General features: G+C 31.8%; 1 protein-coding gene across 9 annotated transcripts in view; it reads right to left on the reverse strand.

Annotated features, from left to right (window-relative positions):
• Positions 1-16,155, reverse strand: part of Cacna2d1 (calcium voltage-gated channel auxiliary subunit alpha2delta 1) — a 444,702-nt gene that overhangs the window by 164,420 nt on the left and 264,127 nt on the right. For all 9 annotated transcript variants that reach the window (XM_048786232.1, XM_048786240.1, XM_048786238.1 and 6 more), the window contains exon 6: positions 1,555-1,684. In XM_048786232.1, coding sequence (XP_048642189.1) covers positions 1,555-1,684 — 130 coding nt within the window. The remainder of the gene's footprint in view (positions 1-1,554; positions 1,685-16,155) is intronic.

A 16,155-nucleotide genomic window follows, 5' to 3' on the forward strand; every position in this document is an offset into this window, starting at 1 on the left:
TATTTAAAGCGTTCCTTTAAAAAATAAGCTCAGAGTGAATCTACAAATAAAAGCTAATTTATAAAGTCGCATTTGTTAATCCTTTATGTCTTAATGAATTTGAATTGTAATTAATAATAAATGCTTATATGCACTTAACTTGAGAACTTAAATAAATTAACTTAAATAAATTTTATCCTCAGATGATCTTTCCTAATCAGCCTCATTTTATGTAATAAGAAAATCCTTGCCAAGAAAGTTGACGGATTTTACCAGGGAAATATTGTTGTTAAGGTTTAGACTTGAATTCAGGCAATCTGACTCCAGGACTCAGCAATTCTGGATATACTCTGGGTGCTTGATATATTCTACAGCCCCCACATTATGGACAACATAAGAAACATATTTGTAAAAACCTCAAGTGATTCTTTCCCTTTATTCTTTACTTATATCTGAAGGCATGGTCCAAGGTGCATGAGGGGGTCAGAGGAAAATTTGAGAATGGCTAACACTGAAGCACAGGCCATGACTGAGTCAAGCCCCTGTCTCCTGCATCACTGCTTCTCCTCATGGAAGACCAAGCTGCCTTAGCAGAAAGCCTGTGGAATCCTCAGCCTGTGGAATCAGTGCTAGAATATGGAATGTCACTGAACAGGCAGTCTCCCTGGGCCTTCGCATACGCCCTCCCTTCCTCACCATGAAGCCTTCTCAGCTAAGCCTTCTGGTCACTGGTTTTCTATTTCTTTAGTTCTCCTTCTCCTTCTCCTTCTTTTTTTTCCTCGACAACACTCATTTTATGTTGGGCCCATAAACTACTGGAATGTGGGTTCTTTGTCCTATACCCTAGGGTAGGCAAAGAGGGACAGAGACAGACTGACAGGCATGGCAAGAAGGTGTAAGGACTGCAGAGTGTAAACTCTACAAAATCCCTTTGCCAGTTTGGATGTTTGTATAAAAAGATTGTTTTACGTGAGTGTAATATATAGCTGCATTGTTTCAATTTCTAAAGAATGTATCAATATATTTTTTAGAGAGAGAGAGAGAATTTTTTAATATTTATTTTTTAGTTTTCGGCGGACACAACATCTTTGTTTGTATGTGGTGCTGAGGATCGAACCTAGGCCGCACGCATGCCAGGCAAGCGCACTACCGCTTGAGCCACATCCCCAGCCCTGTATCAATATATTTTATAAGTTACTGGTTGTCCACTATGAAGGTAGAATCATTTATTGGACAATAGATGTGAAGGAAGTCTCTGTGGATGCAGATATCCCTACAAAGAGTCACATAGTGAAGCTACATGAACAAACTGTTCATTCAAATTAGGCTTCTTTTACATAAATCAGCTTGCCACAGTACCCCCACATCAGCATCCCTAGTTCAGGAAATCAAACCCATGGCTTTGCACAGGCTAGGCAAGTGTTCTATCACTGAGCTACATCCCTAGGCCTTTCACAGACTTCTATAAGATTTGAAAATGAGACAGTGCTGCACTTGCTCCTATTTTTCAAATATGAGATATATAAATAGGCATGAGCACAGTATTCCAACAGTCATTCACATTCTTTTACTTACAGCCCTCATAGATGTCAGTGGGAATATGGACTGCTGCATGCTGATAGGATATTTGTCGTCCAAAATTAGCATCATCGATAAAAACAGGTTTAATCCTCTGGCTGCCTGGCTCACTATCATTTTTTTCAGGCTACAAAGGAAAAGATAGATAATAAATAATTTTATAATTTATGCTAACATAGATATTTTCATATTTACTTTTCATTTGGTAAATATTTATTCTACAAAACACAAAAGATCCACAAGAATATTTTTTAAAATATTTACTTTTCAGTTTTAGTTGGACACAATATCTTTATTTTATTTATTTATATGTTGTGATGTGGATCGAACCCAGGGCCTTGCACATGCTAAGCAAACACTCTACCATTGAGCCACAACCCCAGTCCCCACAAGAATATTTTTAAAGATAATTCCATGATGGCACTGGACATGCGAATTCCCATTCAAGTATTAACATTCACATTGCAACAAATTCACTGTATTTCTCCAATGTTGAAGTTATTTGGGAACCACTCAGACCTTTCTCACATAAGACATTAACATGCACATTTAAAGAAAAGGCTAAGTCCCTTTAAATACAAGTATTAAAACCAACCACTTGAAATAAATTGCACAACTTATGGTACTAAATTTATATTGGTTACTTAAGGATAACTTGACTACAAACGGTACACATGACAGCAATCAGGCAGCAATGAAAGATTATTTTGTCAGATTCCCTTGATTTTTTCATGTTTTCCATGTGTCTCAATTTTTGTGTTAAAGAAGAAAGTATATTGAGAAAGAAGAGATCCACTATAAATCTAAACACAATTAAATCCTAAGTTCTGCCAATTTGTTTCCTAAGGTAGGAATTCAGATACAATCAATAATGATTCAAGCAAATTCCACAGGAGATTAAAGTCTAAGATTAATTTTCCATCTGCTGGAACTATGCTGGTGAGGCAGAATTACCTTGTTGCCACCCAGACCCTTGGCAATAAACTAGAAATTTTATTCATTTACTGAAAATACATCTGTAACTTTGTGTTCTATTTATAGTAAACACTATTTTTTCAGTTGAAATAGTCATTTTTAATTCTTCCTTAACTGAATATTTTAAAAACTAAATTTAGGCCTATTTTTTAGTTCCTTTACTATGGAGACTGATTTCTATATGTCAAAGGTAATTACCTCAAAAACAATTGAAAAAAAATTCACAACACTTGACCATAATATATCACACAAAAATCCCATTTGACAGGCATACAGCAATACTAAACAATAGAGAAAATTGAAAGAAATAACCTGAAAATGTCCTAACATAGTTTGCAGAAAATGGAAAGTCAGTAGTTCTACAAAGATGTAATGGTGTCCAACTTTTCATATCATATTGAAAGTTTAAATGACAGATAACACATTAGAGTCTTCAAATATTTGAAAACACACCCATGTCATTTTTTCCTTGGAAAACTAAACTCTAGAAATACTAGACAAAATTATGAGCGATAGAGTGCTTTTTATTTTTACCAATAGCTTTTGAAGCTCCAGGTAGAACCTATCACTAGGTCATAAAGTCAATTGTCAGATGTGACTAAGCTATTTTTGTAAATGAAACACTGAAAGAGAATATGAGCAAATACTCATAAGAAGAATTTTATTTTATATCACTCCTGGAATGATGATCAATGTGAGTGCAGCATGCACACAAAAGCATATGGGATTTGTGTTGTAAAACCTATCATTGGTACAAATTGTGAAAACAGAATATTACTTTTATACAGGTGGAAGCCACAAATACAAACAATTGTTCTCTCATTAACAAACTGAATTTACAAAGTAATAAGACTGAATTTGAAAGTCTAAAATTTTGCAAAATGTCCACATTCAAGAATCACTAATTGCTAGGAGCAGTGTCTCATGCCTGTAATCCAACAGCTCAGGAAGCTACAGCAGGAGGATTGTGAGTTCAAAGCCAGCCTCCACAAAAGTGAGGCACTAAGTGACTCAGTGAGACCCTGTCTCTCTATAAAATACAAAATAAGGCTGGGGATATAGCTCAGTGTTCAAGGGCCCCTGAGTTCAATCCCTGGTAACAAAACAAACAAACAAAAAGAATTACTAATTATTCTCTTTTCTAAACAGAGGTCAGCTGTGTATAGTACAAAGGAGAAGAAAGGAAAGACAACAAAACAAAGAAATAGAATAAAATAATGTGCTGCCTAACTTACATAACACAACAGCCTTGATACAATGATTAATAGATAAAAGGAGAGTGATACCTGAGATTCTTATTCTTGGATTCAGTTATGTATTTTAAAACAGTTTAAAATTTATTCCATTTTGTATTCCTTGGAACTCTTGACTTGCATAATAAATAGAATGACACAATAAAACAAACCACCCACATTAATAACATAAACTCCAACTAATGAGTGATGGAACTATATGTTTCCTTTATAAGCATTATTCTAAATTAGTGAAAAAGTCACAACACTTATTTTAAAGTGCTAGTTTCTCAATGCACAGCCATTGGGAAAGCATCATTAGTATCCAGTGAATTTTATAGAATGCAGATTCTCAGGGCCCAACCCAGACCTAGTCCATCTCAAGGAGCAAAAGAGGCACCCAGCAATCTGTATTTTAGCAAGACTTCAAGGTGATGCTGCTGCATACTAATATTTGAAGTCCAGTGCTTCAAGATATGAACCACTAAAACTAGGTACATGTGATTATTTAGAACTCCTCATGATAAATTATTATTATTTGGAATAAGCATAATAATAGATGCCTAAATTATATTAATTTCTTCTTGTACAGTTTCATTATTTGTGGATAAAAATAGATGACTGCAAATAGTAATATGGCAAATAATATTTGTGAAAGTGCGTTTGTTTGTTAGTTTGTTTATTTGGTTCCAGGGGTGCTTAACCACTAAGCAACATCCCCAGCCCTTTTTTTATATTTTATTTTGAGACAGGGTCCCTTTGAGTTACTTAGTGTCTAGCTAAATTGCTGAGGCTTGCTTTGAACTTGCAATCTTCCTGCCTCACTTCCTGAACCGCTGTGATTACAGGTGTGCACCACCACAGCTGGCTCAAAGGGTGTTTCAAAAGACAAGTCTCTTGAATTTTTCCGAGGGATCAGCACCATCCTCAAATAAACTGGGGAAGTTTTGCACATCATATTCTTCTACTAAGAGAATAATAAGCACATTAGTATATCCAAAGTTCTGAGGTATTCTGCACTAATGAAACTGTGTTTGACCTAATATTTTCAAGCTTATTTGACCCTCTCATTCTTTTTCTCTAATACCCATCATGAGGAACACACTTATGTGCAAAGGTACATTAGAACATATAGACAACAGGAGATCTGTCTTCACTCTGCTACATTAACAAAATATTGGACTTGGATCAGTCACTGTTCCTGGTAGAATAAGTTCTATTGGGCTATAGATAGATCCTTCACCTATGAGACTATCTGACACTTGGAAAGCATCTTCCCCAGCAATAAAGCAACATATTAAAGGGGAAATATCTTTTGAAAGACTCTTCCAGTTGATTCTAATGAACTCTTCTAACATAAATTGAATGCCCAAACTGAAGGATCCATAAAGTAATTTTCAGTTCTGTAAAATTATACTCTTATGTCTAGAGTTCTGGGAAATATATTATTTGCAAGCATATCTTCCCAAAAATCATATGTACATATATTTTTCATACATTCAGATACTTAGAATGTAAAAGGCTTATGAGATAGATAGTATATAAATAATACATTTATGAGTTAGTGTTAAAAAGGTAGATATGTGGCAAATATTTCATTCAGTCACTCACCCAGAAAATATTTATTGGGACAGAAGAGGAGAGTAAGATTTATCAATGTTCAGAGAAATGTTATTCAATATCTAAATCAGAAAACATTAAATGTTCAACAATAGTAAAGTGGTCATAATAATTATAATAGATACAATTCATCTTTTAATAAATAATATAAGATATATATGTATACATATATATACGAGAGTAATTACACTAGAAATGTACTCAAACTCTGTATTTGTTTAAAATGATTAATTTATGAAAGACATGTTAAACAAAAAGAAAAGGAAAGAGAGATACAGGAAGAAATGAATAATGTATATATGGTAAATGTTACTAATATTATTATTGGATTTGAGTTATAAGGAGTTACTTCTTTGTGCTATCTTTTTATAAATAATAATATTAGCATGAATTATATTTTTAGTGAGAAAAAAGCTATTGAATTTTAGTTTTAAATATTTTCTCTAATTATACAAAGTATTATATTGTTAAAATCCCTCTTAATTTCATGTGAATCTTTTTACTTTTGAAAATTAGCAGATTTAAATACATTTTATGGATATTCTTACACTTTTAGATTACCATATAAAGGAATTTTAGGAGAAACTTTACAATTAGGATTTATTTCTCAAAATATGTAATTATGCTTCAAAATTTACATTAAAATGTAGTTGCTTAATATATTAAAGAAAAATACAACTGTTTTTCATGGTTCACTCTTCTGTAGTCTAAATAAATCAAAATAAAAGTATTAAATGTTTAAATTCAACTCATTTATTTAAGCTTTTGAAATTATTGTTACTAATATTATCATAATCCACATCTTTAGTTATCTTGATATTATGGCAGGATATAGTTTAATTGAAATATAGCAAATATGAGGCACAAAGGAATGGGATGATATTTTGGAGAAAAAAAAACTACACTGTGTTAATTAAACATGTCAAATTATTCTGCTAAAACAAATATTTCTGTTTTTCAGATAACACAAAAATAACATCTCTTCTCAATGTTCTTTCAAAATATCTTAAGTCTGTAGACAATCACACATAAATATGCACAAAGAAACTGAACAAGTAGACTCTCAAATATATTTGAACATATTTGGCTAAAATACAGAAGTGAAACATGTGATGCAAGATTCACAGACTATTCTTCTCAATATAATTTGTTATTAAATAATAGACTAGATCACTTAGATATTGAGGTATTGGCTAATGTTGAATGGGTAGGTCATCCGATTTAATAAGCACTGCATATTAGCAAATCTAATTTGGATACTCACAATAATTTTATGCAGACTCAAAAGGCTCTTGCATACTTAATATACTTGTATCAAACTAAAAAATGTTTAAAATTAATATTTATAATAAAATAGATTTTAAATATTCAAAAAATATTTTCTTATAGAATGATGTTCAAAAAACGTTTTACCTGCTTTGCACAAAAAAAAAAAAACTAGTTTAATAATTTTGTACAATTCAGATTGAATATACTCACTACTAAACTTAACTATAATCACACTCTGGCTACATTTATCTCTTATGTCTATGTTATTTTTATGCCCTATAATCTGAAAAACTGTTGTTAATACAAATCATTTACTAGACCCACAATAGAGGTGTTTCTATGTCACCAATGAAGGAGTTAAATCAATGGGCTCTTGTGTGAGGAACCAAATTCTTTAATAAACACATGTAATATAGCCTTGCATATGCCCTAGTATCTATATGTCTTTAAATACATCTTATAGTTTTACAGCTATTTCATAGCTACTGTTTCCAAGGGGACCTACAACTTTTATAATTCAGACATTATTGATTTTAGAATTCCAAGTCCTAATGGTATTTCCAAACTTAAATAAAATTTTAGATATGTAATATACTTTTGGACATGGCATTGGAGTCCAAGATAAAGAATTTCTAAAGGTAGGATTCATTTACATTTAAAAGGAGCACCAATTCTGCACATTTTAGCATAGTGGCATACTGTTATTAAGAATATGGATTAAAAAGTAAAGTGGCTTCCATAACCACTAGTGCACCAGTGGCATTTGAGAATCCAGGATTGGCCCACTAGTTCAGGAGTTCTACACGTTCTGACTCCTATAGAGAAAAGTGTACTTTTTAGTAAATTGTTTGGATCGATGAGAAATGAAGACATAAGAATGGAGCAGCAGAGCTGACCATGCCTAATTAAAGATGAACAGAAAGAAATAAAGGTGGATTCTTCATCTAATCAGAGCTATTCTACTTCAGTAGTAAGGCTAGGTTGAATATTAAACAACCTAGTACAGTGACAACACTTTAATTGGTTCAAGTTGCTATTTTCTCCTTGAGGATGCCTTGACTATAGAAGTGGTCAATAGAAGGATAGATCCAAAAAGGAAATATACATTTAGTGACACTGAATAAATATACACTAAGGATTTAAATAAAATTATTTTACCTTCACTTTATGGAAGCTTAACAGTAAGAAAATTTAAAAAATTAAATGGTGAATTTAATGCCATAATATCCTTGCAAAAATACGTAAGTGTGGCTAATCATGCTTAACGTAATAAAAATATTATTTTTTATGGATTTAGAAGATTTTTCCCATTCTTTAGGTAATTGAAATATTACAACTCCTTATATTTGCCTTGCAGAAAATCTATAGCATTATTTCTTCAGAGGCAATTCATTTAACATACTAAGAAAAGAGTATTTTGAAATTAACATGAAATGTATATTTATCACACCAGTGATCAAAAGAACATTGAATAACTCTAGTTCTTAGAAATTAGATCCACTGTTAAGTCTCCACATATTCCTCTACTAATGATTATGATATATAAAAAGAAGAAATTAATAGTCTATCAAAAGCAGACTTTGGGGAAAGGAAGGGAACAGAAAGCAACTGAAACAATTCTATGACACAAAGACAATGAGCTAAAAAAGTTAATTGTAGGTAATACTAAGAAAAAAATCAAATATTTTCTAAAGATTAGACTTAGTTAAAGGTAAGTATGAATATGACACACATAACTCTGAACTAAACCAGGTCAAAAAAGATACTACTCACTACTCACTGCAATATCTACTTTATTAAATTTAAAAGGCAAAAATAGGCATTCTTCAAATACATCTTTGGAGGTTTCTGATGAGGATTATTGTGATAACATTAAATTAAAAGTTGCAACATAGAACCTGAGTATATTCCTGAAATGAAATTGACTTATTTTTAGTTTGTGTGGTGGATAAATGGCTGCAAATTGGTTATCACAGAACCTAGCACAGAGTAAAAAGAGGAACCATTAGAGTTGTAATATGGTGAGTACTATGGAAAAGAAGTGTTAGAGGATAATTGAAATTTCATATGCCATATGCAATTTTCAAATGACTAGCATCAGAATGCAATGTGCTATCACATATATGTCTATGCTCTGTCTAAATTTACAGCCTATATTTTGGGATCACTCTAATAGGATGTTTCTACCAATACATTGTGAAAAGCTCTATGGGATTTCAGAGCATCTAAAAATTCAATATAGCACTCTCTAAGAAAGCCATGTAGCAACATACACTACATTAAAAAAGAATATATATAAAGGATGCAATACTACTTCAAAGAAAAATTTTAAAAATAATATTATGATAGACAACACTTTTAAAAACACTGTTCAGGTTAAAAAAAAAAAAAAAAAAAAAAAAACCTTTGCAAAAGAAAATGTGTCTATCTCCTTGATATCTGAGGCAAAGATTGGCTAAAGTCATACAACTGAGAACTAGTCAAAAACCTGTCTCTAAGATCCTGAGATCTTACCATAAATGCCACTAATCTAGAACAACTCAGAACCAAGGTTTAAACAATCTTTGCCAAGAAAGCAAATACCCAAGAGTGTAAAGCATTAAAATCAATATGAGGAACAATTTTTGAAGGCAGCCTCAAAAACGCAATGTACTAGTCTCATAGAATGAGTTTGGAAGGGTTCCCTTCTTTCCTATTTCATGCAATAATTTGAGGAGTATTGATGTTAATTCTTCTTTGAAGGTCTTGTAGAACTCAGCTGGGAATCCAACTGGTCCTAGGATTTTCTTGGTTGGTAAGGTTTTGATGGAGTCTTCTATTTTACTGCTTGAAATTGATATGTTTAAATTGTGTATGTCCTCCTGATTCAGTTTGGGTAGATCATATGTCTCTAGAAATTTGTCGGTGTCTTCAAGATTTTATATTTTATAAGTATAAATTTTCAGAATAGTTTCTAATTATCCATTTTAATTACACTATTTTAATAGTGTACATCGTGATATTTCCTTTCTCATCATAAATTTTAGTAATCTGAGTTTTCTCTCTCTTTCTCTTCATTAGTGTAGCTTAGTGTTTATCAATTTTAAATATTTTTTGAAAGAATCACCTTTTCATTTTTTTTTGGAATTGTTTCTTTTGTTTCAATTTCATTGATTTCAGGTCTGATTTTAATTATTTCATGTCTTCTATTGTTTTGGTATTGAATTGTTCTTTTTCTAGGGCTTTGAGATGTAATGTTAGGTCATTCATTTGTTGATTTTTTTTTCATTCTTTTAATGAATGAGCTCAACACACTGAACTTTCCTCTTACTGCTGCCTTCATAGTGGCCCAGAGATTTTTGATATGTTGTGTTGGTATTCTCATTTCCTCTAAGGTTTTTTTTTTTATTTCCTCCCTTGTTTCTTTCGCTATCCATTCATCATTCAATAGCATGTTATTTAGTCTCCTGGTGTTGGAGTAGCTTCTATTTTTTTTTTAATTTTATCATTGATTTCTAGTTTCATTTCATTATAATCTGATAGAATGCAGGGTAGTATTTCTATTTTTTTGTATTTGCAAAGAGTTACTTTATAGCATAACATATGGTCTATTCTAGAGAAGAATTCATGTGGTGCTGAGAAGAAAGTGTATTTGCTTGATAATGGATGGAATACTCTATATATGGCCATTAAGCCTAAATTATTAATTGTATTATTTAGTTCTGTAGTTTCTTTGTTTAGTTTTTGTTTGGAAGATCTATCCAGGGGTGAGATAGGTATGTTAAAGTCATTATTATTGTGTTGTGGTCTATTTGATTCTTGAGATTGAGAAGGGTTTGTTTGATGTATGTATATGCTCCATTGTTTGGGGCATATATATTTACAATTATTGTCTTGTTGATGTAGGATTTCCTTAAGCAGAATGAAATGTCCTTCTTTATCCCTTCTGATTAACTTTATCTTGAAGTCCACTTTATTTGATATGAGGATGGAAACCCCTGCTTGTTTATGCAGTCATGTGAGTGATATTTTTCCTCTGACTTTCACCTTCAAACTGTAGATGTGTTATCACATTAATATTTATAATTTTGTTTTTATGTAATAGTTAAAAATAAGATTTAAAATACCAGTACTGACTGCATTGCATTCAATTCACTATTCTGTCTAATATCAAATGTATGATTCAAAACAAGTAACTTAAGCTCACTAAATTTTACTCTCTTTACCTGAAAAATATTAAAATAACAACAGTGTGTGCCCCAAAGACTTACTGTGAATTTTATTTCATAAACAGCATACAAAGCATTTACTATGTGGTATAGAATAAGCATATAAAATTTAGCTATTACTTAATCCAAACATACTGCATCCAATACAACTAAATCATTTATTTTAAGTGCATGAATATAGGAAACACAGAATAAATCAACTATCATACATAAGTAATTAATATTCTATCTCTATGCCATCATCTACTGGAGCATTCCATATCAGTCAATATTGGAACCTGAAAAATAAAGACTGCATATTATAAGACACTTAAAAAACACACTGGAAAATAAACCTGGTCTTCGATTTTTTTCTTAATTAGAGTATATTGTATTGCTGTATAGGGCATATCCCTACAAGTTCATCCCTACCACATCATTCTAGAATCAAGTTTATTTCTTTCTATAAAATAAAATCATAAAATATTAGGCTTTTAAAAAGACATTTAGGTAGGACACTATCTTAGAATTAATTTTAAAATGGACAAGACTCATCTAAAAGGAAAATAAATAGCAACATAAATATGTAAGGGAATTCAGCAGACTAGCCAAATGTCCCAGACAGGTCAAATTTTTAACATAATCAATACCAAAAAATACAACAAATAAATCAAGTGAATTTACTGACATAAGAATTCCAAGTTGAACTTCTTTCGTTTGGATTTTAGTCAGAAACATAGATCTTAGAATTAGGTTAATAAGGGTTTGTAGAGATCTGATTTCTTTTTTGCTTACTTTGGGAATTAAGAAAATAGTGTAGCTTGCTGGATAACTCAAGCCTGGGGAATTTGCTTTGATAATCTTCAGGGACCTTAAAGATTCATTGGAACAAATGTTACTAAAAACTTAAAATGAAAAACCTAAATAAATTTCCAAACTACAGAGAATTTAAATGCAGATTTTCAAATATAGTTATTTCATTTGTAGTTTTTAAATTTTATTTTGACATTTTTCTTTATAGTTTCAATATGTAAACTCTAAAATTAAACTTCAAGATAAACAGCTGCATTGTGTTTACATATTTTTATAAGTGTTTTAGAAGATTCAACTATGATTTTTTTATTTTGTATGTGCACTGTCTTAAGTTACGCACATGCTTGCATCACATTCATAACAAAATAAAATACATATCAATCTAATACCCTTTCATTATTTACATATTTACACACACAAATCTACTCAGTACTTAAACCACTTCATGTAAATCTTAAGTTAACTGTAATAACAATAATTTTGAAATGACATTCATTAACAGTTCTGGATTATACACTAGAACCAAGAAAGGTTCTAAATGCTTTATATGCCATAACTAATTTTTTCAATAACTCTAGTAGATTCATACTGCTAGCATCTATACATACCAATTGAGTGAAAAACACAGTATATGACCTTGCCAATATCATCTAGCCAGAAAATGGCAGAGCTCAGATGCAAAACTGGGCAGAGCAGTTCAGGGACAATCTCCTGCCCATAACACTCCACTGCCCTCTAATCCTTCTTACAATGTATACAGGTACTCTAAATTTGCTGTTGTTTACAAGAAAAAAAAAAGAGTTGCCTATAGAAGTATAAACTATTTAAGCAAAAATAGATGAAGGAGTTATGGAAATTCATTATACTATTCCCTTTTATGTATATTTAAAACATCTTTCCTGACAAAAAATATGGAAATATTTTTATTGAAACATGAGACATATTTTAATGATATAGCCTCTTTAGAAATAAAACCCAACAAAACTACTACCTAACCTAGTTACATAGAGCATGGGACAGAACTTTACTTTTGATGGAGTAATATAATAAGCCTGAGTTCAAATTTCATTTACAAATAATCATAAAAATGTAGACTTCAAACCAAAAAATCCAGATCCTTATACCAGTAATTGCAGACACATATTCTAATTCTGCTATTTATTCTCTTGCTGGAACCAGCTTTGAACATAGAAGAAACCACAGTCTGCTTTGATGTATCTCTTAATCCCCATGGCTCTTTCTGGGGACCAAGGAGAGGAGGGGAAATATAAGGGAAGATGAGCAAATACTTTCTACTAATACTACCATCTTTGTGGCCAGTCCCATCACATGGCCAAAAGAAAATAAATATTTATCTTAAAATTTTATTGAAATATAGTACATATTAAAAGTTATCTTGGCATTTCTTCCCTTAACTATGTTTTCACCAACCTTGAAACAAAATAATTTTCATGCCTCCATGCTTAGAAGGGCTTTCTTACTTACTTTGCAAATATGGCAACTGTTTAAGAAGTACACATTTTTACAAACACTATTAAAATAATGTTAGCATTGAAACACATGTTTAATGAGCATTATCTCAATAAATATTAAATAATATGAAAGAGACAAAATTAATAAGATGTCTGCCTCAAACAGCTAATATATATGACTGTAGTTATAGCATTGTACCATTAAACCCAGTAACATGTACAAGTTACTAAGAATACCCATTGGAAGGAATGCCATTGGCCACCTAGGAAACCTGCACAAGGCTTCAAGAAGGTGTTTGAACTGCTTTTTGAGGAACACTTAGAGTTTTATTAGAAAAATTATAAGACATCGTATTCAGGTAAGTAGAAGAGTAACTATGTTGACATTACCTTCCACAGGTTAAGCAGACACACTAAAGATTGTGCTAAATTTCCAGTAAGGTTATATGTGCTTTCAAGCCTTCTATGAGAATTATAGCTCACCAAACAGCTTAGTTCAGTTATACTTTCATTTTTATGTCAAGAGGAATTTTTTTTCAATGAGTACCACTATAATTTTTAACATAATATACATTCCTAAAGAGATATTAATCCTAACTCTTATTTCAGCCCCTACTTTTAATCAATCTGGTTGTAAGCATTTATTTTATTGCCACAAGATGAATAGAAATAGCACTAATCTAAGTAGAGGGATGTAGACATTATAAAATGTATAATTGAGGAATTATCTTAAACCTAAGTCCTTGAAGAATTTCCATCCTGAAGGATAAGAGGGTTAGAGTCCAAAGGAGTAATTTGATAACCTTTAAATACTTGTTTTACCTTTCAGTGAGGTCATGTATCATCATTTTAATGAACAAAAGCAATAGATTATACTTCAGCATATCTTTCATTATATGAACTGGGTGACACACCAGCATAATACATATAGAATAGCAGTAGAAACAGAAGGCTCTAAATTTAATCCTTATTCCAACATGTACTAAACTCATGGCCTTTTTGCGTGATTTACATATATTATGAAAGCTAGTCTTTATTCCCAAGTTACTTTCATCCTAAACTCCCCAACCCCACCCACATCTTCCCTGCAGAATCTTAAGTCATCTTACCTTATTTATTTTATTATTTTTATGTTGTGTAGATGTGTGAAGCAGGCTGAGAATAAGACAATAGGGAGAGGTGGGATTTTGACAATCTGGAGAATGTGCCACATGAAAAGGTATATTTACTTTGTTTTAAACATTATTTCAGCACACCAAATTATATCTGCAGTTGAATCTGGCCTTGCTATATATATATAGCTTCACACTTGTTGGGGAAATTTCAGCCACTTATTTTCAAATTCCACTCATAAGCTAAACATAAAACTCTATTCTAGGCCACTCTCCTAAGCAACCACACTAAATATTTAGCTGCCTACTAGAGATCTCTTCTTGGATATACTTTAGCAAGTTTTTGGTATAAATGTTCTTGACTTTTAAAAATCTTTGCCTATCTGCAGTAGGCCCTCAAAATCTACAATTACACATGTATATCTTTGTAGGCCCAAATGTTGTATTTCATTAAATCTGTAATGATTCTTTCTAATCCAAATGCTGACTGGATCTTTGTGAATACATGATTTATGGTTTATATCTTGGCATTTTGACCTCCAGATTTATTATCTTTCTTCCCATAATTTTTCTTTTTGACATTTTGGAAGAATTTCTCAAGTTTGCTCTAAGCATCGCTGATGAATAATTCACACTGTGGAATTCCTTCTTCCAAAGAGAATTTTGTTTTAGCAGTTTTTGTTGATATGTTGGATTTTTATAAATCACTTGCTCAATCACTTGGGGCAGCAAGAATATATTTAATGTTGTTTTTCTTTTTTACTGAAGTAGCTGAAGTAAGTATCTCAGAGACTATCATGGCTCTGTGTCTTTTTTTAATGCTTTTTTTAAAAAGAATTTTTTTAGATGTTGTTGGACTTTTATTTTATTCATTTTATTTATATGCGGCACTGAGAATCAAACCCAGTGCCTCACACATGCTAGGCAAGCTCTCTACCACTGAGCCACAACCCCAGCCCTTGGCTCTGTGTCTTTAATGCTACATATGCCATTTCTAGTTTACTAAATCTTTTGTGTATTCCACCCCTTGAATATTTCCTGTTTTATTAGTCTAAAATGAAGAAACAGCTACCTAATTCAGGACTGGGAAAGGGACAGATGATACCCTTGGTTGTTTTGGTTTGAGGTTTTTTGTTTTTTTTTTTTTTTGCCCAAGCATTCATCCTTGCTGCTTGCCTTTTCATACTATAACTAGAAATCAAAGAATGATATAAAACATTTGATACAGTTCTTGGCCAACAATTGTCATTCATTAAGGGCAAGTATTTTCTTCAAAGGGTATGTTTAAATTCCAATCCTCTAAACTGCAGAGCCCCTCACAGGTCTGGGCTGAGGTTGGTGGTGGTAATGAAAATCAATACTTAAAACAAAACAAGGTCTGCAGGAGAGAAGATATTCTTAAGCTATTTCACAACATGCAAATTCAAACTTCAACTTCAACTCACTGATTTGTTGAGAAATAAAACTTTACTGGGTGGCTACCATGTGTTAGACAGTATAAGAGCTATGTCAGCTGCTGTGAATACACAAGAAATGCCCTCAGGAAACTTAATTGGTACAGAGAGATCACAAGGGAATAACTTACAAAGATCAATTGTGCCTCCAAGCATAAAAAACCATTTCTGCACCAAAAGTTGGATCTGCTTAGGAAAGATTCTAGTGAACTTTTTGCAGGGTCTTAAATACCATACAAAGTCAGAAATAAATTATTTTAAGTTCTAGACAACGGAAGGATTATAAATATAATGTTTAGGTATATTTACATATTAATAATAATTATGCAATTAAAGATAGATATAAAAAGTAGAAATATTACATTATTTTGCTAACTCAAATATACATATTTGAGAACAGGGTCTAAACTTGGATGATGGTCTTAGAGAAGGAAAGGAAATGCTTTATGTAAAGGTATGGAGAC

Source organism: Marmota marmota, unplaced genomic scaffold (genome assembly GCF_001458135.2).
Source record: "Marmota marmota marmota unplaced genomic scaffold, marMar, whole genome shotgun sequence".
Classification (NCBI taxonomy): Eukaryota; Metazoa; Chordata; class Mammalia; order Rodentia; family Sciuridae; genus Marmota; species Marmota marmota.